Below are 26,007 nucleotides of genomic sequence, written 5' to 3' on the forward strand. Positions count from 1 at the left end.
GTAATATAATAGCAATCGCGAGCCTGCCGTAGATTTTAGGTTTCATATGATGCTCTATGTCGAAAGCAATACGGTAAATTTTTACACTAACAAATATCTCAATTCAAGTCTCGCACAGCCTATTCAATCCACGCCTCGCCATAGAATACGACCTTCGAGTTAATTTATACTCTAAGTAGGAAGCAATACGGCTAATTTAAACACTAGAAAATATTTCAATTCACGTTCCGCACGTCCACGTCAATCCACTCCTCTCCACGCTAGACACTTGTCTCGCCCTGCCGGTGGAAAACTACCATCAGAGTTAATTTATACTTTAAATCGGAAGCAATACAGTTCAATTTTACACTAATGAAATGAAATGAAAAAAAATTGCCATACAAATTTCAATTCCCTCTGCTCTGCCCATTCACGCGCTGCCGGTGGAAAACCACCTTAAGGCATTTAAAATTGACGCGGCCCGGGAAGCCGCCACCGAACGGACTCTTCAGAGAAAATATCAATTTCCCGCCATTTTGTAAAAAACAAAAAGATACATCATTGTCCTGGATGACAGCTCTTTAAGCAACCAAATATACTCTGGCAAACAATCTGTCAGTGGAAATAAGTGAAATGAGACGTTATCTGGTAAAGGGACCTTTTATTGTCGATGGCGCTTACATCCCCGCTGCGTCGTTTGTATACGAACCTCGCTCATAACGACGTAAGCTAAGCGCCATCGACAATAAAGCCGCGTATCGACTGCGGGCGGCTGCCGCGCGAGCCATGTTCGACCGCGCCAAACCTGCGTTTTGGTGCGCGAGCCAATTTAAAGCTCAACATTTTCATATAGCGCGGCAGGCGATCCGTGACCAAACATTCATTTAGGTCCGTCCCAATTGCGCACGCACAACACACTGACGCTCCTTTGCCGCGCCACCAAAAACCGACACGAACTGGTTCGCCGCGCGGCACGTTCGAGCGCGCCAATGTTCAAGCTGCCGCGCGAGGCAGACCCGTCCCCATATTGCGCGGCCGCCGCGCGAGCCAATGTTCGATGATTTGCCGCGCGCAGTCGATACGCGGCTTTAGGTTCCTTTACCCACATAACGTCACAAATCGGTCTTAAATTTCCCACCACTTTGCGTAGTCTAATTTTATTCTGATCTGTACCTTTAGCACAACTTGCCTTGTCGCGAGCGAGTCCATAGTATACTCTCGACAAACTCTGCTAGTAAAATTTGCAGTATTTTTGCTAGGCGCGAAAGTGCTACAAGTTCAAGATGGTATTGGATAATGAAATAAAAGAGAATATTAAATTAAGTCTTTATTGCTCAATCTTCCTCCTCATCGTTGGCAGCGCCACCAGACTGTCCCTTGCGCAGGTTCTTCCTCTTGACGCGGCCCGGGCGGCCGCCGCCGAACGGAGACTTCAGCGAGAAGTCGATGTGCTTGCCGGAGTCCAGGCGCACGATGAAAGAGGGGATGTTCACCACCTGCTTACGGACGCTGGGGAAATAAAATAACACCAATTAGTTATTGGCAAAAGAAAGTCTTCATCTCACAACCGAGACTAATCGTTATCGAAATGGGCGAAGGGAACAGAATTTAGAAGTTTACATGACCAATAAAATATTCAGAGATAAATGCAAATTGATAAGTAATTTCTCAATTCCATGCATAATTTCAATTGAAATAAACTAGGCATACATTACCTGCATAATGTCTACAAGAGACAACATTTCAAGACATTGAAATCAACACAAGGTTGACCAAGTGGTCTTTAAGAAATTGCAGTTCAAGCCAAGCCACAGCTCTGACTGTCAGTCATTCACCTGTGTTACAATGCTTTTATGAGAAATTTATAACAACGCTACCACAATATTTCTGCAAATTAATGTCAAGTTCTTATGAGTGAAATAGGATGTCAGCGAGGTACATCACGAGGCAATATGCTCAGTAGCAAAGGTCCAATGTAGAAGAGTTTCGGCTGAGGCAAGACTGAGCATCCTGACAAGCAAAACGCATTGTGCTGTAGCAGGTACGCCTCGTGTCATGCCTCACTCTGTGTGGACCCGCTAAAATACATAAAATTATGAGGGAGGTTTGTAACCAAGAACCGTTGCAAACGCAAACATTCCAACATTAGGTCACGCAAAATAATTGGAGTTGGTGTACGCTTGGGAATCAATGTCCTTGGTGTTCATCTTGCCCCTAGTCCGACATGATCGTCACAGTAGAATGTTGCGTGGTAAAGGCAGAAATAATAATTTACGAATGTTAGGTATCTTTTAGATATACCTTGCAGATGAAAATATTCCAGAAATGTAATTAAACAAGCTTACAATTTGTTTATTACCTCCAGAATAGCTGGAGTCTACAGTGATTGCTTGGCTCTATGCTTGTTTGCAACAGTCATTGTATAAAGTTTTAATTTCTTTTTAGGGAGGTTAGTATTTATTAAGAAAGTACACTTGAACAACAATTCTTAACCTAAATATTTTGGGAACTTACCGGATGTGTCTCTGTCTGATAAGGATGCGGGCATGATGGATGGACTTGGCGAGACCAGCCTTGAAGACCTGGGTCTGCAGGCGGCGCTCCAAGAAGTCCTCGATCTTCAGACCGAGCACGTAATCCAGCTTCATCTGCTTCTCATCAAGCACTCCAATGCGGACCAGACGGCGAAGGAGGGCATTACCTAAAAAATGTCAACTAATATTTAAACCAAGGAAAACATTAATATAAGGAATATCCTGGATTTAGTTTAGTCAGATATTTTTAAATTATCAACAAAGGTTTGTCTGACAAGAGGTGTCATGATAATCATCATAAGAACTAATTTCACTGCTTGAATAAATCATTAAGTTAGCTCAAACCTAGGGAAAAATCACAGCAGCTGCTGCCAAGGTAATTTCCGATGTCAAGATACTGGTCTCTTTAAATGTAGATTAGATTATTTTCATCCCCTTACTGCAAATACGATTGTGCAAAAAGTGGTTTTTTTTATCGCAAAATCACGTATATTTTGAGTTTAAATCCAGGCAATAGCAGCTATAAAAACCGTATGGATTTAGTCCTAATATTCATTACTGAGAGATGTAAAACATTGTACATGAATAAAAGTATGGCAAAAAGATATTTTACCTTCGAACAGCCTCTTAGGGTCCTTCTCATCAAGGGTGAGCAGCTCACGGGCAGCCTTACGGATGCGCGCCAGCGTGTACTTGACCCTCCACACTTCACGCTTGTTCCTCAGACCATACTCTCCAATGATCTTCAACTCCTGGTCAAGGCGAGCCTTCTCGAAGGGACGCCGGGGCGTGACATAGGTCTTTGAGAAGACCGAGGGCACTCGGTTATTTACCATGACGAGCTAGAAATAGCAAGTAATAATTGTTAGGTTACAATAACATGTGCTATCTAAAGTCTATTGAATTTTTTTTAGGGGGGTTTGTAGCCACGAACCGTTGCAAACGCAAATACTCCGACAGAGACGGAAGTCAGAGCTGTAGTGCGACTGGGAATCAATGTTCGTGGCGTTAATTTTGCCTTTATGTCCATACATGATCGTCAATAGATAGAATAACGACATGTTCTACTCAAAGGCCCAAATACAATTTTGAGGTTATACCGCAGAAATCCATTTAAATCACAGAAACTAGCAAAATATTTGACCATTTGCGTGCATATTATATAATACAAATATGTTTGCATTACTTTTAAACACTTATTTCCGATTTAAAGTTTAATATTCAAAAATATTCACCTCGCTCCGTCAGCACGGCTCGTCGATCAAAACAGAAAGAATGCAATATGGCGGTAACGTCAATGTCAAACTGGCAGGAAGAAATAAAAAGGGTTACAAGACTTAAAAAAACAATTTCCCAAGTCTGTAACATAAGTAGTATGTTCTTAGTATTTTGTATCTGTAACTTTATTAACATAGTTTGAAAATATTGTGACTTTGATATAATGTGATACTCCAGTTATCAAGATTATATTAGATTTTATAAGTACGGATTTTTGTTCTTGACACCTACTCTACCATTTAAATTACCCATATTTTATGGAATGCGCATGTTACTGGCAATACTTAAAGTTTTGTTTTTAAAAGTTGTAACAGATGGTCGTACCGAACCTCCACATTGGAGCAATATCTTTTTTCGCTCTCACTTATATCTTCACATCCAGCGGACCACTTTACACACAATCGAAAAGGCCGCCACTGATATTCCACGATTAAAACAAAGTTTTGGAAAAAGTTAGTCACTAACAGACTCCTGTACCCTATACCAGACCATGAAGTTCCATTCAATTCATAATCATCATATCAGCCGAAAGATATCCACAGGCTAGACGTAGAACTTTGCATAGCATAGAACTCGCATTCCGCGCAACAATTATTATTCCGTATGATTATGATAGGAAAGTAGATTCGAGATGGTAATCCCTCGCGCTGTGTTGTTTGTACGCACGATAGAATTAGAAACCATATCAATAAAACTGTCGATTTTGATCAATCAAGTCTCATAGGCTATGTTAATATCCTATTAGACATACCTATGTAATTCTATTCTTAGGTAAATGAAAAAAAAAACTGTTGTAATATAACAAATAAAACTATTTATTTACATAATTAACATACATATTAGCATACTAAGTCACACAAAAAGACTTAAAACTTCTTATATTTCATAAATCCTTTGTATTTCTTAGGGTTCAATCCATACGCCTTTAGCCTTTCGTCAGATAAATTGCTGTACGGATTATCTGATGTTTTTGACTGACTTTGCTTATTCTTCTTGAATACACCTTTTTGATGTTTCTCAGAATTATTAACACTGGCTGGTTTATTTTTCTTTTTCTTCTTTTTCTGCGGCACTGGATTATTTGGAGCATCATCTAATTTTCGTTTTAAATTTTGCTTTTGTGTATTTTGTTCTGCAACTGGTTTATTTTTCTTTTTCTTCTTAGATTTTTTAGAATGATTTTCACTTATACTGCTCTTGTCTATAGAACTGCCTAGGTTCTGATTATTTTGCTTTGTTTCTGATGTCACTGGTACACTATCAATATTATTTTCAGTATTATTTTGTTCTGTTTTATGTTTTTTCTTCTTCTTTTTAGAATTATTCTCACTTTCTTCAGTTACATTGCTAATATTGCCTTCAATTTCATTGCTTACATTGCTTTTATTTTTGTTTTTCTTATTTTTGGGAAGTACATTATCATTTGCAATGTCACTAGAATTATTTTCAGTTTCTACATTTTCCTCCACACCTTTGTGTTTTTTCTTCTTTCTGTTGGCTTCCGTTGGTAAAGTATCTGGATCACTAGTCATTGATTCATTTGGTTCTATTCCTTCTTGATTGTCATTGGATGTATTTCCTTCTTTATTTTTGTTCTTTTTCTTCTTCTTCTTCTTCTTAGCTGCTTCAATAGGAACAACTATTTCTGGTTCCCTGAAATGATATTTAAAAAGTATTTTAATTAATATGTAAAATAAACTAAAGCTTTGATAACAACTTTACTATTTGTTTCTATATCCTTAAGGATTATTTTTGTAAGTACTTACAAATACTCTCCTGTTTTTATGTGTAAAATGAATAAGTCTACTAAAAACCTTATTTAGTATTCCCATATGTCCCTATCAATTTTGTTCAAACTGACCACTTCCATATACAATGCATGAGGCAGGTACAGATGGAAGTAATTCATATGCATGCACCCCTGCATTGCTGGCAACAATAAAATAAATCTGAATACACCCATCATTTGACACTACCTCAGTTTCTTTAAAGCAAGAGTGAATAGGCTACTACTGAACCGGCAAGCTCCATCTTAGACTCTGTCTTCACTTTCCATCAGGTGTGACTTTGAGTCAATCAACTGATGTCCATAATAAAAAAAAAAAACACTCCTAAGTAGATAGAAAACATAACTTACTCAGGAAGATCCTTGAACAAGCTAGGCAGAATTTTCTTCTTAAGGCGCTCATCGGCTGCCTTCTGTCGGTAGACCTTGACTTCTCCCTTCTCCATGTTGGCCGGCTGGTGTTTCACGATCTTCTTTAGCGGCACCCACTGAGTCAGCTCCTTGTCATCTGCTAGCAAGATCTGGAAGAATGGAAAAAGTAAAAGCATTAATTTGTATGGGAAGATTGAACATTAAAAATAAACTTTGTTTATAAAGGGAATAAATAGTGGATGAATCTATTGTACATTTGAGATTTATTGTAGATTTGAGTACAAACTTATTGCAATATTGCAAAGTACTATCTAGTTGCTTGATGTTTTTTTTTGTGAATAAGAATAAATTTAAATAATTTAAATTACAGTAGAATTTTCTTTGTAGGAAATACAAACCTCTTCAATAGTGAGCCCATAGTCATTGGGCACCACCTCTCTGTACTTGAACCTGGTGGGTAAGTCACCACCGATGACATCCTCACAGTCCATCTTGTAGTACTCCTCCATGTACTGAGAATAACTCTTGTCGGCCACCGTCGGCACAAACTTAGGCTTCTCAGTCGTCAACAACTCTGCCAATTTAGACTTCTTCTTACGGTTCCTACGTTTCTTGGTCATGTTTGACTGTAATTCTTCTAATAGGTTTAAACGGGCTTGCTTTGGATCGTAATCGGCATCCATGTTGAACTCGTCATCTTCACAATGTGGCTCATTTTCAGCTGTTTCCTCGTCCTCATATTTCTCCCAATTTTCTATCTCTAATTCTTCATCAAGGTCTGGGAACACAGGTTTCTCACTGTCCACTTCACCGTAATATTCCTCATCAAAGATTTCCTTCATTCTCTTGTCATGTTCATTAGGATCAAAGTCACTCTCCATATCTTCTTCCCTGAAAGCTAATTCCTGATTTCCGGTTACTTCTTTAATTTTTGCAATTTTCTCTTGAATTTCCTTTAGCTTGAGAGCCTTCATTCTTGCAATTTCATCCATCTTCTTCTTTTTCTCCTCTTCCTTTCTCTCTCTGACTTCAGCTCTCTTTCTGGCGCGGCGGTCGTCTTTAGGTCTGATGTAGTTCATGGTACGAGGAAATCTTTTCAAGTATTCTTCATCAGGTTCTTCAAAGCGAAAATTGTATGCTCTCTCAAACTTGCCTTGCTCCTCCACAATGGCCTCATCAGCCTCCAGGTCAGCGTCGTCACGAATCTTGTCTCCTGCCTCGCCAGCATCCCCTTCTTCTAGATATTTCTTATTTAGAATATAGTCTCTAAGGAATGCTTCTCCTTCATTTAGCTTTGGATCTGACCATAGTGCTTTGAGAGGAGCTAGATCCCTTTCTACAGGATTATTGATATGCTCAGCCTTACCTGTGAGGAAATCTTTCAATTTTTCAGTCTGTCCTGATATAGAAGGTTTTTCAGTTGTAGTGACTTCAGCCGCCTTTTCCACTTTAAATATATTTCCATCATCGTCATCATCATCGTCGCTCTCAGCAAAACTTAAAGTTTTCACCTCTGGCTTCTTTCCTTCATCTTTTTTTTCTTTATCGAAAAATTTAAAGTTAGGATCGTAGATCCGAGGGTCCTTTGTTTTTAATAACGCTAGCGTTTTTAGGAATTGTGTTTCTGTTTCTTCAGATACTTCAGGAGGTTCATCATCGTCGTCCTCGCTATCTGAAGACAGTGAAGCGTCAGAATTCAAAGCTTTTGGGCCGTATTTCTGCTCCAATTTGTGGAGCTCTTCTTTTTGACGCCACGAGTCATATTTCTTAGCATACTCATTCTCTGTCTTAAGTGTAACCTCCTCTTCGGAGTCTTCGTCAAATAATGCTTTTTTCGGCATATTTACTATATTTTGATTTAGTTTACAACATTTTTATAACCAATAAAATAATCCCATGCACGAATCGTGCATGCGAAACATGAATGAAAATGTCAAATGTCATTGTCATGTTGACGTTTATAACTTCGAAACTGTTTCACCTTTGCTAATAAACGCTTCTATACCAACATTATTTGGTGTGGCAACATAATTATAACCTATTTCAGTCTAATCTGTCGCTGTCGATTCGATTGTGTTGAGCTGCCGGTTTGGAGTTGTTTTCATTATTTAAATCCTCATTTTAACAAGAAATCTAAGTTTTTAAGTGTTAAATGTGTGCTGTATAGTGGCTAAAAGATATAAACTAGTATATTATCATGACGACAAATCCGAGAAAGGGCACCGATCCTGGGCCCTTGGAAGAAAGTGATCAGCTTACAATTCGACCATTGTAAATATAATTTTCGTTTATATTCTTCAAAAATTGAAATTTATTGCTTGCTCATTATGCGATCATTGCAATCTATGCGATACTTGCCTTTGATGTGTGTTATCCTAAATTCCGTAATGTAATAATCAACAGAACCATTTTGGTGACGACTTTAGGACCTTTCTTTTTAACAATAAACAAAAAATTTAAATAAAGCTATAATTTACGAAGTTGTAAATTTACAATTATTTCAGAGGAGCTGGCCAGGAAGTCGGAAGATCATGTATTATGCTGGAATTCAAAGGAAAGAAAATTATGGTAAGATTGTCAGACTCAGTACTGGTTTTGATAATTCCTTGATATGATTTCTTTATCTAAATAATATCAAGTGGATTAAGACGATACGGTAGGGGTCAATTCTCCATACAAACACTCTCGACTATTTCCTCCCTGGTTTTTGAAGATAGAGCAATGATTTTTTCAACACAGATTGTTATTACTTTTATCTGTGTCGGACCGTTTTGATTTTTTTGATATTCTGCTTTTTAAAGACTCTAGAGCCAATCAAAAATTTCCAAAAACGGCCTTCTTCATTGTGACGCAAAAAAAGGTGTGATACTCAAAATTGGTAACAATTAACCAAAAAAGCTAAACGGTCCGACATAGATTATTTAATTGTTATTCAGATTCTCAAATTTCGTTCCGATTGATTAAGTTTTGAAGGAGGAAAGAGTCGAGAGCGGAACCTCAATTTTAAAGATTTTTTTGAAATATCTTTTGACTGAGTTGTTCTTATTGGACAATTTTTTTTCGATAAATCTAGTAAATAACATTTGTATTTTTAACTAAAAATCCCAAGTTGAAAGGGGGGCTCCTTTCCATTTTAGCATTTTCGCTACCATATCCTATTAATTATAATTAAGTTACATTTGAAAGCCAAGATTCAACAACTATGCTACATAAAGAAATGTGCAATGTTTGTATTTTTGGGTCTCACTTGGGTTAACCTTGCAAACTAAAGTTGACCCAGTTTTAGAGTTCCATACTAAAAAGGTACAGAAGGAACTTGAGCTGCTGATGGGCACAAGAGATGGCTATAGGTGATGTATTCTGTGTGTAATCTTTTGCAGATTTCTCTCAATGATTTTTTTTTTATAAGAAATAAATTAAATGATTTTTTTTTTAAATTATAGGACATTCTTACACAGATTGATTGAGTCTCACGGTAAGCTCTAGAAGGCTTGTGTTGTGGGTACTCCGACAACAATATACATAATATACACATACTTATTTACATAGAATACATCCTTGACTCAGGAATGAATATCTATGCTCATCACAAATAAATCTTACCGGGTTTCAAACTCAGGTTCGCGGCTTAGCAGGCAGGGTCACTATCGACAACACCAGACCAGCGACAATTTTTTTTATCAATAATGAATAGTCTGACAATGAACTAATTTCTATGTGTTATTTTACAGCTCGACTGTGGCATCCACCCCGGGTTGTCAGGCATGGACGCACTGCCATTTGTGGACCTGATAGAGGCAGATGAAGTTGACCTTCTTCTGATTTCACAGTAAGTTTATAATTTTTATACACATTAAGACAAGCAGGAGAAATGGAGCCAAATCATAACAAATTGGTACCCTAGAGGTTGTACTAGGGGCCAGAAAAAACCCCGAATGAGATGGGAGGACGAACTGAAGCTTACAGTGGGCCCGAAGTGGAGAAGAGTGGCCCAGGATAGACGTCAATGGAAAGAGCTAGAGGAGGCCTTTGCCAAGCGGCACACTGAACTAAGAGACATTCTCTAATTCGGAAAAAAGGGGCTTAATAGATAGATAGATAGATACACATTAAATATCCATAATCTATCTATCTATTCAGCCCCTTTTTTGCCTTCTGGTCGCATGGCAAAGGCCTCCTCTGGCTCTTTCCATTGGGGTCTAAGTTGGGCCACTCTTCTCCACTTCGGGCCACTGTGAGAGGTAGTTAACTGATATAGCCTGTATCCAGTGATCATTGTGACAGTAATCATATCCGAGTTGTAGATGTGCAGTAAAAGAATTAAGGAATTAAAAAAAATCAAAGAGCAGGCTAATAAATGTGAGTTTACACGGGAAAATATCCCACTTTGTTGATTGCTATAAAGCCGCTTTGTCAGTTTATTCATATAAAGATACAAGTAATCTCGCTTTAATGGTAACTAACAAAGTGGGACGTTTTACTAAACACACTCACAAATACACATTTTTCTAGTCACCACTTGGTTGATAAGTTGTGGACGTTATGCAAATAAATGATTTTATAGTCTTGTGTGTTCCTCCAAAAACTTCCAATGTCGCTGTTGTTCAGCTGACTGCTATATTTTTAGACCAATAGAACCTTTAAGAAAAGACCCTAATTTCATTTTAAATACATATTTTGGGAACTGATAGTGTCCATGGAGGCATGGACAGAGGAATATGAATCAATTGAGATTTCAGAATTTAGTACTTGAGACAATAATTTATTTGTTTGTTTACAGTTTCCACCTTGACCACAGTGGAGCCCTGCCCTGGTTCCTCACTAAAACTTCGTTCAAAGGCCGAGTGTTTATGACACATGCCACCAAGGCCATCTATCGCTGGCTGGTCTCTGATTATATTAAAGTCAGGTAGGTCCCATAGTAGTAATACAATAGTTAGTTTCACTTACCCATCGAAACTAACTCTTGCATGAATTTCCTACTGGTAAATATTTTAAGCGGGTTATTAAGTCGATATAACGCTCGACATGTTTCGCTCCATTTCCGAGTAGCTTTTTTTTCGTTACTCTTGAAAAAGCTCCTCGGAAATGAATTTTCAGGTTTGTATGAGATTATCAAAATTTCAACCTAATGCGGGGACTGAAGATGTTTATTTAAAAAGCTAAAATTTTGCACAAAGGCTTCATAGACTAAGTCATTGGTCAATGATTGATATCCATTAGGTTTTTCTAATTCCAGAAAAGTGTTTTTTTGATCCACCCTATTCTTTTAATCATAATTTTTTTATATGACATCCCAATTTATAATTAAAAATAATCCAAATTTTAATGAATATTTAAATATTAGCTTAACCTGAGTGGTGAGTGCTTACTAAACTGCTGCGCCATACATGCAGGACAAATTTTTGACAAAATCTTTCACATTGCAGCAACATATCAACAGAACAGATGCTGTACACAGAATCAGACTTAGAAGGCTCAATGGACCGCATCGAGACAGTCAACTTCCATGAAGAGAGAGATGTTAGGGGCGTCCGTTTTTGGGCTTACAATGCTGGACATGTGTTGGGTGCAGCCATGTTTATGATCGAGATTGCTGGTGTCAAGGTATACTTTTTTGCTCAACCATACTAATATTATAAGATTTATAAGGGACCGTCCACACTCAAAATGTCCGTCCTATCAGGGGCGGCTCACTCCGCGATTCTATCGCCGCGCTACAAGTACATGCTGGCGGCCGCGAGTTCGCGGCCTACTCAGGGGTGGCGCGCGTTCTCACGGAACGCACGTTCGCACTTTCTATTGTTACTTTATGTCGTGAGATTTTTTTAAGGTTCATATACGATGTCCGCGTGTGGAGTGTCTAATGATGCTTAGTTGAATAGACATCATGAATAAAATAAATACCATAGGACATTCTTACACAGATCTACTATTGATTATAAGTCCCCATGGAAAAGTTGAATAAGGCTTGTGATGTTGGAACTTAAACAAAAATATATAAATACTGTATTTATACCTAGAAAGTGCCGAAGATTTGAATATAATAGTATAACATTTTTTCTGAGTATTAATTCGTTTTAATCCATAGGCAACCCTATAGCCGGTCGCGGCGCACGTGCGGCTCGTTTCTTTCTAGAATTTTGTAGGCATTTAAAAAGGCGGCATTTCGTGAACATCAAAGCAGTGGGCCTTCTGTACTTGTACTATTATATATTCTGTGGTCCTATACAAAATGTACTGAGGAGACGTTTTTTACATTACATTCAGGCGGCGTGGCGCTGACGTCATTTCCGCGTCGGTGGACATGCGTCTCTTGAGTGTGGATGGTCCCTAAATAGGAAAGAGTGTGTGTGTCTGTTTGTTTCTCCGACTTTCACGGCAAAACGGAGCAACGAATTGACGTGATTTTTTAAGTGGAGATAGTTGAAGGGATAGAGAGTGACATAGGCTACTTTTTGTCTCTTTCTAATCCCCCCACTTTGCTAAAATGGAGAGTGGAAGTTTGTATGGAGTATTCCGCAATTTTCGAATATAACGCGAGCGAATTTGATATTATTTACCAGAGATCGAATTTTAATATTTACTTAAAGACTTTAGATACTGTATTGTATCTTTGAATCAGATTATGGACCGCCGTAGCCAAAAGTGATATTTTCACTCAGGTTTTTACACATTTCTTTTCTCTGTTTGCATGAATTCTTTTAAAAGTTAAATTGTATGTGTTATTTTAGGTACTGTACACGGGAGACTTTTCGCGGCAGGAGGACAGACATTTGATGGCGGCCGAGATTCCCACCGTGCACCCAGATGTTCTTATTACCGTGAGTTGGCCTGTTTATTTATCTAAACACGATTATTTGTGCATTAGTGCCACTTTCGCTATTTCCTCCTGTGGCACACAGTATGCTAAAAACTCTTTCTTTATGCGCACTTGTAACTTTTATAACAATTCGATTAATAATATTGATATCTTTGCTCATAATTTGGCCAGTTTCAAGAACAAGGTTCGGCAATGACTGTTTTCCTGTTAACTGTATTATTTTTTCATTAATGCATCCTTGCGTATGTACTCAACTACTGCGTGTGTAATTTTGTTTACTATTTTATCTTTTTGTAAAGGGTATTTGTTTTCAAAATAAAGTAAAAAGACAATTCTAGATTCGATTTTCTGATTTTGTTCCTAAAAAAATTATCGATTACCTACGGATTATCCTACTACATAATTCAACTTGCCCGTGGGGTGATGGGTTAAGAATTTCACTACCAGTATTTCACTATATCTGCAGGAATCCACGTACGGCACCCACATCCACGAAAAACGCGAGGAGCGAGAGAGCCGCTTCACCGGGCTCGTGTCCGACATAGTGACGCGCGGCGGACGCTGCCTCGTGCCCGTGTTCGCACTGGGACGCGCGCAGGAACTGCTACTCATTCTAGGTGACGCATACATAACTCATCATAGGAAACATATCTACCTGTGCCACATGGAAACGCGAGGAGCGAGAGAGCTTCACCGGGCTCGTGTCCGACATAGTGACGCGCGGCGGACGCTGCCTCGTGCCCGTGTTCGCACTGGGACGCGCGCAGGAACTGCTACTCATTCTAGGTGACGCATACATAACTCATCATAGGAAACATATCTACCTGTGCCACATGGAAACGCGAGCGAGAGAGCTTCACCGGGCTCGTGTCCGACATAGTGACGCGCGGCGGACGCTGCCTCGTGCCCGTGTTCGCACTGGGACGCGCGCAGGAGCTATTACTCATTCTAGGTAATCCTTGATTTAACCTTTGAACGTTTTTATGTTCACACCATAGAGGAAAAAGGAAGGGAAGAGTTTGATGCAACTGGCCCTTAGTGCGTTTTCACATTATCCGATCCGATATCGGATGTCGGACCGATATCCCATACATTACAGGCGCCATCTTGGATTTTTTCTATTGAAATCCTTCCGACATCTGATATCGGATCGGATAATGTGAAAACGGCCTTAGTCGTCTCGCCTATTGTTTGACAATGCGACTAGACTGTGGGATATGGGTTAAATTGTGGCGTAGGCGAGAGGCTGGCAACCTGTCACTGCAATGCCACAGTTTCGTTTTCTTTCAACCCCTTATTTGCCAAGAGTGGCACTAAAGCTTTAGTAGTTTGTATGTATGTAATATATTATTTACAGACGAATACTGGTCCCTCCACCCCGAGCTTCAAGACGTGCCGATCTACTACGCCTCGTCGCTAGCCAAGAAATGTATGGCGGTGTACCAGACTTACGTGAACGCTATGAACGACAAGATTCGGAGGCAGATCGCCGTCAACAACCCCTTCGTGTTCCGACACATTTCTAACCTGAAGGTAAGTGGATTCTTGCATAGGCTCATGACATCACTATTTTAGACATTTTTAGGGTTCCCTAGTCAACTATTCGTTTCGCCATGTCTGTCCGTCCGTCCGCGGATAATCTCAGTAACCGTTAGCACTAGAAAGCTGAAATTTGGTGTCAAGTATGTATATCAATCACGCCAACAAAGTGCAAAAATAAAAAATGGAAAAAAATGTTTTATTAGGGTACCCCCCCCCCCCTACATGTAAAGTGGGGGCTGATATTTTTTTTCATTCCAACCCCAACGTGTGATATATTGTTGGATAGGTATTTAAAAATGAATAAGGGTTTACTAAGATAATTTTTTGATAATATTAATATTTTCGGAAATAATCGCTCCTAAAGGAAAAAAAAGTGCGTCACCCCTCCCCTCTAACTTTTGAACCATATGTTTAAAAAATATGAAAAAAATCACAAAAGTAGAACTTTCTAAAGACTTTCTAGGAAAATTGTTTTGAACTTGATATTTTTCTCAAAAACTACTGAATAGTTTTTGAGAAAAATACGGAAAACTACGGAACCCTACACTGAGCGTGAAACACCGCAGAAAGGTAGTCTGGCTCTGTCGCGCCAATACGCTAGAGCGATCTATCTCTATCTACGAAGCTACGAGCAGCTACGAAGGAGATATTATCGTGAGCATTTCGTGTGCCTTTATGCTATCGGATACGCACGCTGTTTTTGACTTCTGCGCAATAAGTTTGTATTTAACTAAAAATCAAAAATGCAAAGTATAGCACGTTTCCGTATTAAAATTTTAGGCCCCGTTGCGTCGTGACTATTTAGCTGTTATTAATATTGTTTTGATTTTATTTGGTCTGTTACAAATTGGTGCCGTGACCAGGATTTTGTAAGAACCTAAAATTTAAATTGTAATATAAAGAAACAACTTGTGTTTGTTACAATCATTTTTATTTCAATTATTAAAATAACGACAGTACGATGCGTTGACATATTATAGGTAATACATAACAGTTAGGTATGGCTTAAAATATCGCATATTTAATTGCAAATTCTACTTTGATTTCTCTTCTCCAATTGCGTTCTCTTCTCCAATAGCGAACACATCCAACTCAGGCTTCACTTTATCGTATAAATGTGGAAAGGCGCCTTCCGCCCCATATTCTTTCCTAACTTTTTCATACAACGTCAAATCGAACATCTCTTCAAACTCCTCTCTAGTCATAAATATATCCGCATACAAAAAAGAGAAACCCCCAACATCTCTAGTAAATTTCTCCATCTTCCTCATAGCATCCACAGGATTGTAATTCTTCTTCTCTTTAACTTTTCCTGGCACTCCATATACACCTAAATCATTATACATTGCATAATCCGTCCCTGGCACCATATATTTAGGATCTGGTCTCTTTAGCTGCCCAGAAGACGGCCCATGGTCTATCACTTTACTTGGATACACTAACAAAGGATACTTGTCAAATAACTCCGTCGCTATTTCTACTTGTTTCTCCAATTCTTTAATAGGAAGCACTATATCTTGAAAAACTTGCTTAGTAAAAGTATATTCCCGCACGCCAGGTGTTGTAGTGAATTTTAAAAACGCTGGCTTAGGCGGTAACAACCAACCGAATAGAGTTCTAAATACAAAATTGTTACCGAAAGAAAGCATATCTTCAACCACCCAGAATATAGCTCTGTTGTGCCTTAGCAAATAATCTCTTAAAGGTATAAGCTCTTCAGATTCACCTTTCTTCAAAAAGCTTTCAACGTGCTTATAAAACCAGGGTTTGTACCATTTGGAGCACTCATTAACTGGTACATTCGGGTCATAGTCAGAATAATCTCCCGTCATGATCACAGCTTCGTCCTTACTGAAAATCGTGCCTTCGATATAATCTGGGAATACTTTAGGTTTAGCTTCATACGTCCCTGATAATTCTCTTATCATATTACAGTAGTTAGTTTGTCCTTTTACTGGGATATATTTAATCTTTATATACGGTTTGATTTTAACGATTCTCAAGGTTAAAGCGACTAGAAAGCCTAGACTTCCATGCGACCAAGGTAACGCTTGGAACAGTTCCTTGTGTTCGGTAGCCGTGGCCGTTACCACGGAACCGTCAGCGATAACCACTTCGTAGCTGGTGATGGTCTCGTGGTACAGGCCGGCTTTGTGCGAGTGAGTTGACATGCCGGTGCCGAAGGCCAGACCTGCCGAAATAAAAGTTAATCATATGACAACATATACGATTTGATGTTTCATTTTCTTAGGGTGTCTTAAAGGGGTGTAATAACTATACTCCAATTGCTAATTCGAGTCCAAAAAAACTACGACAGATACGTCAATGTCACAGCTGTCAATGTCACTTATGTCACTGTCAAAATACTTTTCAGGTTTCGCCAACCTTCTACATTCTTTATTTGGCACGTAAGAAATCCAAGAATACTTGATGATAAAATTGTGAAGAAAATTCGTTTTAGTTGCTTTGTTTTAATTCTCATACAACAAATTAGTTCCACCGGTCGCCACTAATGATAAATGTTGGTAATTCGCATTATATTACGTGTATTTGTGACAATCAACATCACCTTCATTCACGTTGCTAATAATAATAAAACTTAAACCAGACAAATGTATGCACTAAAGATGCCCTGTCTCAGTCAGGTGCAATTTTAGCCAATGTTTATTAAATTAGTCATTGGAGTCTAACAACCAAACTGAATGCTTGTGGACATATTTGTAACAGTTCATTACCATTGTTTTTTCGTTAACGGTCAGAGGACGAGTACAGCGTTTCTTTCTTGGGGAAAGAATCACCTGACGAGAAGGCCCTGGTTCAGGTTCCATCATACTCGTACTTTTGCGCTTGCGCTCACGCAAAGTCCTCGTAGAAAACACAATCTTAATAACGATTTGAAATAACAGTAACTGAACAGGAAACAAAAACTTAACAAAAAACAAAAACTCAACAAGGCAAAAAATCACCACGGAGCAAAAAAAACATTCAAACAATCAGAACAGAAGTTAGACGTCGAATAAGAATGTCAAATTCAAATACAGTTTGACAGACCATGGTGTCATGGCCGCTTCCAAAACAATGGCGGCCGTGGCAACCATAAAGCCCACTATACACTATTTCGCTGATTAGCTGATTGTAAAATATATGTATATAAAATTGGATACAATATCTATATCATCAATAGTTTGTTCTATACCGCAAAATATAGTACCAAATGTTATTGATACCTGAAGTGATACAAGCGCAATACCAACTTTACAACTAAAAATCACGGAAAAAAAGAAAAAAAATCGAGCGACCTAGTATTTATGTAAATAATAAAAGACTATTAAATATATAAATCAAAGGATTGAAATAAATAATAAATAATTTATCTTGGCGTGTGTTTTTATAAAAAAGGATTATACTATTTTACAAACATTTTATTGCAGTGGCAACATCGTAGTAGTTTTTTTGGACTCGAATTAGCAATTGGAGTATAATAAAATGGGCTGTCTTGCTTTGTAAGGTAAATCACAGCATAACATATATTATATTGAAAGAAAAGCTCTGCTACAAATAACATTATACCCTAATTACCCTATACATATAAAGTGTTGTGTTCTTGCCGGTAATTAAAGTTGACAGAGGCAGAATGAACGAGAATCAATCTTTCTCATCCGCTTACATGTGTTGCTTACGTACACGGCGCTCACACATAGGTACATACCGCGCGGCGTACGAATGTTTGAAGTGTTACTACTGTGCCTATAGGTCGACTAAGAGCCACTTGCACCACCCGCTTAACTCGAGGTTAGTGGGCTGTCAACTGTCAAATTCCACATAAAATGGTGGATTATCCTCGGGTTAACCCTAAATTTTCGGTGATGCAAGTGACCCTAAAGGATATATATATACCACTAAAACAGACTCACCTCCTAAAGTAGCGTCGTCTAACTCAATGGTGACAGCTAAAGAGTATCCTCTAGGGATGAGGAACTTGGTGATATCACCGATGGTGACCATCGGCTCCACGCGGACCGTCATGTTGGCTTCGTCGAGCTCCAAGATGTCGTATAAGGGGATCGGGACCTGTGTAAAGTATTTGATTATTAAATGTATGGAATGTTAGTAAATGTATAGAGACAACTGGGAATTAAATGAAATATGGTTTAAAAAACATGGAGTCAACTATTAGGGGTTATTGCAACTAATTACCACCAACTTAATCTATACAAAAAAGTTTTTAAATATTTTTAATTTTTTTTGTCAAAGCATAAATTATTTTTCAAAAATATTTTGCGAACATAGTATGCGTAATTCAGAATTTCTGGAAGTGTCACCGAATTCATCTAAGGTGAAAAATAGTATAGTTATTAGAAACAATAAATGAAGAAAATTCGATGATTAACCCACGAATCAAAGTAACCCCGGTATAATGTATCTACGTTAATATGAATTGCTTGGATGAAACGATAGATGAAATGAAAGACGTGTGAAAGACGATTTGAAAAAGAAGGAAGTGGGTACTGAGATGACGAAAGATAGAGGAATGGAAGAGGATGACGAGTTGTACCACAGAACTAGATTTAGATAGAAGAAATAAGTTCATCTATTTATATATGCCGAGCATGTCAGATTTTGTACTGAAGTTGTTACTTGCCTGTGATTTGAAATATGTCTCAGGCCCTTGAGTGTTCATAATAATCTTTGTGTTGTTGCAATTAAATGTCACGTAACAAGGCATTTTTTTATGTTTTTGTTGACTGCAACTTACGCCGTGGCTTGCGTGGCCGACGGTCGCGCGACGACGACGCGACGCATACGAAATCAAACCTTATCGATATGGAAGTAGACGATGCGATGAGACGCGACGGCGACGGTCGCGCGACCGTCGCCCACGCAAGACACGGCGTTACAAAAATTGACGACCGAAAGCTGCAAGCTGCGAATAAAGACGGACAACTCAATGGATTTTACTAAGTTCATTTTACACGCTACCTTCATAAATACGTTTGCTTGATCTATAGTTATCTACTATAAGGGTAGGAACAAGAGGGAATGTGAAAGTTTGCTTGCCATTGTTGCCACTTACCCGATGGTGCAGATGTTTCTGGAAGAATGTTGTGGACAGCGACAGCCAGTTTGGTCGCGCTGTACACAGCAGGCGACGGTTGTCTTTGTCCAGTTTGTTCCATGCTTGCACCTGAAGCAGATTTATATACGGTTTTAAAATCTTTGCAAAATTATGTGCGAGAACAAAGTAAGAGCTGCTGAAAACATTTAGTTAACTAAGGGTCGGTTGCACCGAACCGTCTGTTCTCGATTCGGCGTTCGGATTTTTTTATTGTATGGGATTTTCGATACACTTCTGCTGCGTGACGTTGATGTGTCTGTTAACTGTGGTTGATGCAACTGGCCCTAAGAATGAGTTGGTCAAAGGCGCCTAATAGCCTTCAGAGATAACATACACTTTCGATGTTCGGGTTCGATTCCCGTCTTTGCCACCAGTGGGCTTGATCGTCCACCCATTGATTTTTTTAATACTACGTCGGTGTTAAACAAGCATACGGTCCGCCTGATGGAAAGCAAAGGAGTGTCACATGCGCGTTGCCAACCCATTAGAAACTTGTACAAGTTCCAAGGAGGGTTCGGGTTGCCGCCGACTCAAAGGACAATAGACGGAACAAATTAGCGACCTCCTACCACACCTACCGACACCAGCACCACCGCACCCTCGTTGAGCTCTGGCAGCCTTACTCACCGGCAGGAACACAACACTATGAGTAGGGTCTAGTGCTATTTGGCAATTTTGTAAGGCAGAAGTACTTCCCCAGTTGGGCACCTACAACTTTTGCCTAGCGATAGTCACGACTCTGTTCGCTGTGTATGGATAAAATATAATCATACCAACCTATCGTTGTATCTCACGGACTCTGATCATGACTGGTGAAGCGACGAGTTGCTGCTTTTATCGCCAGAAATATACTTCAGGCAGAAAACAAGGACAACTAGTCCCCTGTCCTCTTTTAGTCAGCTGATACATGGGTGAAACTATAGATACTAGCGTACAGCTTATCATGCCTATGTAACGTCTACATTACGATATGGAGTTATGTTATGGGGAAATTCCACAGCGCGTTTAAGTAGGTTAATTTTGTCTGTTTGTACGCCTATGGGCATGACCATGGTTACAGATACTCACCTGTCTCTGTATCTCACGGACTCTTTCAGCATGACTGCCGGCGGTGAAGCGACGAGTTGCCGCTCTCAGTTTCAAGAAAAGACTGATCAAGAACGTGGCTAACAGAAGACAAGGACAGCTAGTTCCCTGTGCTCTTCTAACAAAATAATACAAACTACAGATAACAGCGTATCATGCCTATTTCACACCTACATTATGATATGGAGTTATGTTATGGGGAAATTCCACAGATAGGGAAGGGGCGTTTAAGTAGGTTAAGTTTGTCCGTGTGTACGCTTATGGACAGGACCATGGTTACCTGTCTCTGTATCTCACGGACCCTTTCCTCATGACTGCCGGTGGTGAAACGACGAGTTGCCGCTTTTATCTTCAAGAATATACTGAAGAGGAAACTGGCTGGCAGGCAGAAGACTTGGACAACTATTTCCTTGTCCTCTTCTAGCTCTAGTATCAGCTGATACATGGGTGAAACTATAGATACTAGCGTACAGCTTATCATGCCTATGTAACGTCTACATTACGATATGGAGTTATGTTATGGGGAAATTCCACAGATAGGGAAAGGGCGGTTAAGCAGGTTAAAATTGTCTGTTTGTACGCCTTTGGGCAATTGGACATGACCATGGGTAAGATACTAACCTGTCGCTGTATCTCACGGACCCTTTCCTCATGACTGCCGGTGGTGAAGCGACGAGTTGCTGCTTTTATCTTCAGAAATAGACTGAAGAGGAAACTAGCTGGCAGGCAGAAGACAAGGACTACTAGCTCTCTGTGCTCTTCTAGCCAGGTGATGATGCGGGCCTTCCATGATGCTGGCAGCATGGCTGTCGGGAATACGAATTAACAACATTAAATAAATAAATATTCGGGGACACCTTACACGAATCAACCTAGCCCCAACCTAAGGAATGCTTGTACTATGGGTGCTTAGGCGACCATATACATATTTATATACATATTAAACATCCATGACTCAGGAACAAATATCAGTGTTCATCACACAAATAAATGCCCTTACCGGGTATCGAACCCAGGATCGTCGCTACAGCAATTTCACTAGATCAGACCGGTCGTCTGACCAGCTGATCATTATTATAGATAAACTAGCTTTTTCCCGAGGCTTCGCCCGCGTACTAAAACTAATCTTATTGTAACTTTGGACCCCCATTTTACCCCCCTTAGGATGTGAATTTCGAAAATCCTTTCTTAAGGAAGCATTCGGATCCCAGCAGTCGCGACCCGGCAGCCGCTGCCCAGCAGCCGCGACCGGGTCGCGCCGCACCGCTTTGTAGGGATTTATATGCGATAGTTTCCGACGCAAGCGACCGAGCAGCGCTGCCGGGGGTGTGGCCTGCCGCGCGATCTCGGCGGCGCCGCCGAGCCGCTCCGGAGGCAGTGTGGCCGCGCTGCCCGCTCGAACAGGTTGACAAAATGGCGACGTTTGCCGATAAAAACGACGAGTTTTGGGATTTGATACTCATCGGTTCTGAACGTGTATAATGAATTAATTTTATTCATCTTTGATGATAGTAAGAGCAACATTACTTCAGCAATAAAATGATATTCTATTCTATCATCCTCTTCTCCGTCCTCTATCAGCCTCTTCAGGAGTTCTCGCTTTCTTTTAATTAAATTGTCTGACATAGTATGTTCAATACACGACTGGAATGCACTGAATTCTCTTTGACTACTGGCCGTGGCAGTCGCTGCCTGGGTCGCGGCCGCTGCTATCCGAAAGCTTATGGCAGCGCCGCACAGCAGCGACAATGAGTCGCGGCCGCTGGGCCGCGGCTGCCGGGTCGCGACTGCTGGGATCCGAATGTTACCTTTAGTGCTCCTCTACACCTTATAAGCAACCGACGTGCCAAATTTGGAGTCTAGGACCAGCTTTTCGGATGTGCGTTGATATGTCAGTCATCAGTCAGTCAGTTTCTTCTTTTATATATTTATAGAAGAATAATAATACAAACCGTAAAGAAACATAACACTACAAGATATTAACATGTTATAAATTATACATATAAGGTATTCATGTATAAATCAACACATAATCACTTCATATTAGACACTGACTCACAAAGCAGACAAAAGGATATTGTTTTGATAAGTTTATCTATAATGAACACCTGTGTATAATCTTTCTTTCTAATCTTTTTATGCGACTTTTTCGTCCGGAGGGTACCACTGTTGGTTGTCGATAAGGTTGATTTCTATTTGATATTATTTTTAAATAATAAAATTACTTATTGACATAGCTGGGCATTAACTCGTTAATCCGTTAATCGTTAATTAACGAAGTTAACATTTCGATTAACGGATTAACTTTTAAGTTAACTTGAAAAAATGTTAACGGACTCGTTAACTTCCGTTAAATTTCTCCGAGTCCGTTAATCGTTAATTTAGTAGGGCACAGGCGCCATCTGCGCTGCGAAAAACAAGTTCTGAACGCTACTATAAAAGCCCGAAGTACGGCAAATCCTACGATTTGCCGGTAAATCCTAGGTTTTACCGATGTCGATTGCTAAAAGTCCGAAATATTACCTAAAAAAGTATTCTTCACGTGGATTTGCTTTTACTAACTTTGATTCGGTGAATCCTAAGCTTTACCATGGCGACTGTTGTAGTGATAGGGCAGCAAATTCGAGCCCTATTTACGACCACATTCGCTTCCCTAGCCTCTACCGCCCAAAGTGCCACAACAGTCCCGTCACCGCCAGCATCTCTCCTGACACAGCTCTTGGCAGTAGCTCAGGCGATCACTGCCTTCCACGTGCAGCCTAGAGTTCAATAGGCTAGCTGTACTTCGGCCTTTTACAGAAATATAATACGTTATAGTGGATACTGATGCAACTAAATATTTAAAGAAAAGTTCATTTTTTTCACGTGTTAACGGATTAACGATTAACTTTAACTTACGTTAAATTTGTCGAAATGTATCGCTTTAACGATTAACGAAGTTAACTTTTTTAGTAACGGATTAGCGATTAACGAAGTTAACTATTTGATTAACGGTGCCCAGCTATGCTTATTGACAATCATAAATAAGTAGCATTTTGGTTGAAAATGGCACAGGATATCTGTTGTTGATACCTTAGAACTGTAGTAGTAGTAGTAATTACTTTATTGTGTACAACAGTTTTATATACAACTAACTTTTGCCCGCGGCTTCGCTCGCGTTAAATTCTAAAATTGCGAAATGCTCCATACGAACGTTTACCCCCCATTTTAGGGAAATGGAGGGTTAGGAAGAGAAAAAAAGTAGCCTATGTCACTCTCCATCTCTTTTACTATCTTGACTTAAAAAATCACGTCAACTCGTCGCTCCGTTTTGCCGTGAAAGACGGACAAACAAACGGACACACACACTTTTCCATTTATAATATTACTAGCTTTTGCCCGCGGCTTTGATCGCGTTAGAAAGAGACAAAAAGTAGCCTATGTCACTCTCCATCCTTTCAACTATCTCCACCTAAAAAATCACGTCGATTTGTCTCTCCGTTTTGCCGTGAAAGACGGCAAACAAACAGACACACACAATTTCCCATTCATAATATTAGTATGGATATTAGCATGGATGGACAAGAATAGAGGTACAAAGGCGAGCTTACAAAGCGAGGTACAAAGGGATAAGCAACACACGCATAACAGTGGTTGGCAAACTATACGGCCCACGGGCTATGACCGGCCCGCGGAAGGATTGTATCTGGCCTGCTACCGGTCCTTCAAAACAGTGTGTGAACTGTGAAGCTTTCAGTTCGCTTCTATAGCCTGACAATACAATATAGCGAAAAATATTTCAAGAAATAAGGAGGCCGTTCCACCATTGCCACCAGTATAAAACAAGGTCCCACGTAAAAAGAAAACAAACATCGACGACTTCGATAAAGGTACCAGATTCATGTATTTTAGGCTGTTCGGAAAGAAGTAGCAAGTCTTAAAACCTAGCTTATTAAATTTTGATTCTATAAAACCATGTTTTAATTTTCTACAAATAGTAACGCGAAACCAGTACACTGTCCCCATTATACATGACGTCCGCACATTGTTGCCATATGAAATCGGTTTGTAGCGATACTCTCAGGGTCAAATAAAAACTTGTCAGGCTTTACATTGTATCATACATACATACATACATACAATCACGCCTGTATCCCATAAAGGGGTAGGCAGAACACATGAAACTACTAAAGCTTCAGTGCCACTCTTGGCAAATAAGGGGTTGAAAGAAAACGAAACTGTGACATTGTATCAACCATGATTTTAGTCTTATTCCTATAAATAATTTACTTGATAATAATGAACAGATTTACGAAGATAACCAACATCACCAAAAAGCCGGTAGTAATAAAGTTCTTATCAATATACAAGCACTTTTATCAATATTGGTTTTAATAATAATTATGACATTCTAAGGAAATATCTAATTTATTACCTTTCAACACACCGGTTTTGTTTGTAAACAGTTGCACTCACTTAAAATTGTATATTGGCTTTCAGTATATAAAAAGAAGACTTATATTAAAGAACAGGAAGAGAGAGAAATAGTTTCGCAAAATAATGACTTAGATTTTGCTCTCAGCACAGTTACTATTTACTTTAATTTTACAATAAAATTTATTCAATAGTATAAAATTATAACCTAAAATTGCGTCTACCTTATGTCTTATAACCTTGGGCGCGGCCAACTCATTCAATAATATTCACTGGACTGGCTTATTTGCACCGCGTTATATAATTTTAATCTCTATTAACTGTTGGTAAGTACTATCGCTGTAGCATAACATTTGGACATCAATACGATATGAGTTGCCAGGCAAGGCCTTGAACTTGTATAATGAACACTAGGAGATTTAAAATAGTATGAAAAGATGTTCGTTTTTATTTAGAATAAATAAATTGAAACGTTAGGTTCTTTACTAGTTATATAAATAAAACAATCTTTTCAAAAATAAAAATTATAATACAAAAAAATTACTTTTTAAAAAAAAAATACAAATGTAGGGTAGGCAGCCGAAAAGATTAAAAAATAGATCTCAGGAGTAAGTCCGAACAATTTAGATCGAGCTCGCATTCACTTGAAGACGCTTTAGAACGAGTGGCACTTCCCTGACTATCGCTCGGTGAAGCAGCGGACGGCGCGCATGGCAAGGTGTGACGTCACTTCTTCCCGGTGTTCAGGGTGCGGCAGAGCAGTAGGTGGTCTCCGGAGCCAGTGTTGGGTGGTAGGTGGTAGGTCCCCTGGAATTCGTTATTATTGGACGTTTAGTGAAATGTCCGATTTTGCGTTACTGCCTGCGACATTCTGCCTTATGAAGTAAAAGCGCCAAGTGGGAAGTGCAGAAAGCAGGAAGGCACGCTCAAAGCATTAAATAGTGATCAGAGATGTGGTGGTAGCATACAAAATCAGCTTTGTTATATGGGTATGCACTTATGCAGTTTTATTGTTTTTCTCTAAATCTACATGACATGGAATGTACCTTTAAAACTCATTCTGTTAAGCAATAGCAAC

The 26,007-nt window shown here is 39.3% G+C and overlaps 4 protein-coding genes across 6 annotated transcripts in view; 1 reads left to right on the top strand and 3 right to left on the bottom strand.

The window, feature by feature from the left end:
* Positions 1-1,293: 1,293 nt before the first annotated feature.
* On the bottom strand, positions 1,294-3,831 carry LOC125234741 (40S ribosomal protein S9). The gene is made up of 4 exons (XM_048141127.1): positions 3,749-3,831; positions 3,127-3,355; positions 2,494-2,680; positions 1,294-1,488 (listed from the first exon to the last, which is right to left on the bottom strand). Exons 2-4 carry the CDS (start codon positions 3,347-3,349, stop codon positions 1,314-1,316), a joined length of 585 nt encoding a protein of 194 aa, XP_047997084.1. The 5' UTR covers positions 3,350-3,355; positions 3,749-3,831; the 3' UTR covers positions 1,294-1,313.
* A 754-nt stretch (positions 3,832-4,585) lies between these two features.
* Positions 4,586-7,870, bottom strand: LOC125234724 (protein KRI1 homolog). Its single transcript, XM_048141096.1, has 3 exons — positions 6,348-7,870; positions 5,929-6,098; positions 4,586-5,444 (listed from the first exon to the last, which is right to left on the bottom strand). Exons 1-3 carry the CDS (start codon positions 7,788-7,790, stop codon positions 4,658-4,660), a joined length of 2,400 nt encoding a protein of 799 aa, XP_047997053.1. The 5' UTR covers positions 7,791-7,870; the 3' UTR covers positions 4,586-4,657.
* A 136-nt stretch (positions 7,871-8,006) lies between these two features.
* Positions 8,007-26,007, top strand: part of LOC125234725 (cleavage and polyadenylation specificity factor 73) — a 49,416-nt gene continuing 31,415 nt past the window's right edge. The window contains exons 1-8 of the mRNA XM_048141097.1: positions 8,007-8,220; positions 8,454-8,517; positions 9,681-9,778; positions 10,730-10,858; positions 11,379-11,556; positions 12,684-12,773; positions 13,239-13,389; positions 14,130-14,305. Coding sequence (XP_047997054.1) covers positions 8,147-8,220; positions 8,454-8,517; positions 9,681-9,778; positions 10,730-10,858; positions 11,379-11,556; positions 12,684-12,773; positions 13,239-13,389; positions 14,130-14,305 — 960 coding nt within the window. The 5' untranslated portion in view covers positions 8,007-8,146. The remainder of the gene's footprint in view (positions 8,221-8,453; positions 8,518-9,680; positions 9,779-10,729; positions 10,859-11,378; positions 11,557-12,683; positions 12,774-13,238; positions 13,390-14,129; positions 14,306-26,007) is intronic.
* Positions 15,227-25,194, bottom strand: LOC125234726 (delta(24)-sterol reductase-like). 3 transcript variants are annotated; one of them, XM_048141100.1, is made up of 5 exons: positions 25,154-25,194; positions 21,138-21,322; positions 19,389-19,499; positions 18,229-18,385; positions 15,227-16,505 (listed from the first exon to the last, which is right to left on the bottom strand). In XM_048141100.1, exons 2-5 carry the CDS (start codon positions 21,318-21,320, stop codon positions 15,349-15,351), a joined length of 1,608 nt encoding a protein of 535 aa, XP_047997057.1. In that variant the 5' UTR covers positions 21,321-21,322; positions 25,154-25,194; the 3' UTR covers positions 15,227-15,348. The 3 variants fall into 3 exon arrangements, with proteins under 3 accessions (XP_047997057.1, XP_047997058.1, XP_047997055.1); XM_048141101.1 differs by lacking the exon at positions 25,154-25,194 and adding an exon at positions 24,931-25,081; XM_048141098.1 differs by lacking the exon at positions 25,154-25,194 and adding an exon at positions 22,469-22,571.

This window comes from Leguminivora glycinivorella, chromosome 16 (genome assembly GCF_023078275.1).
Source record: "Leguminivora glycinivorella isolate SPB_JAAS2020 chromosome 16, LegGlyc_1.1, whole genome shotgun sequence".
NCBI lineage: Eukaryota > Metazoa > Arthropoda > Insecta > Lepidoptera > Tortricidae > Leguminivora > Leguminivora glycinivorella.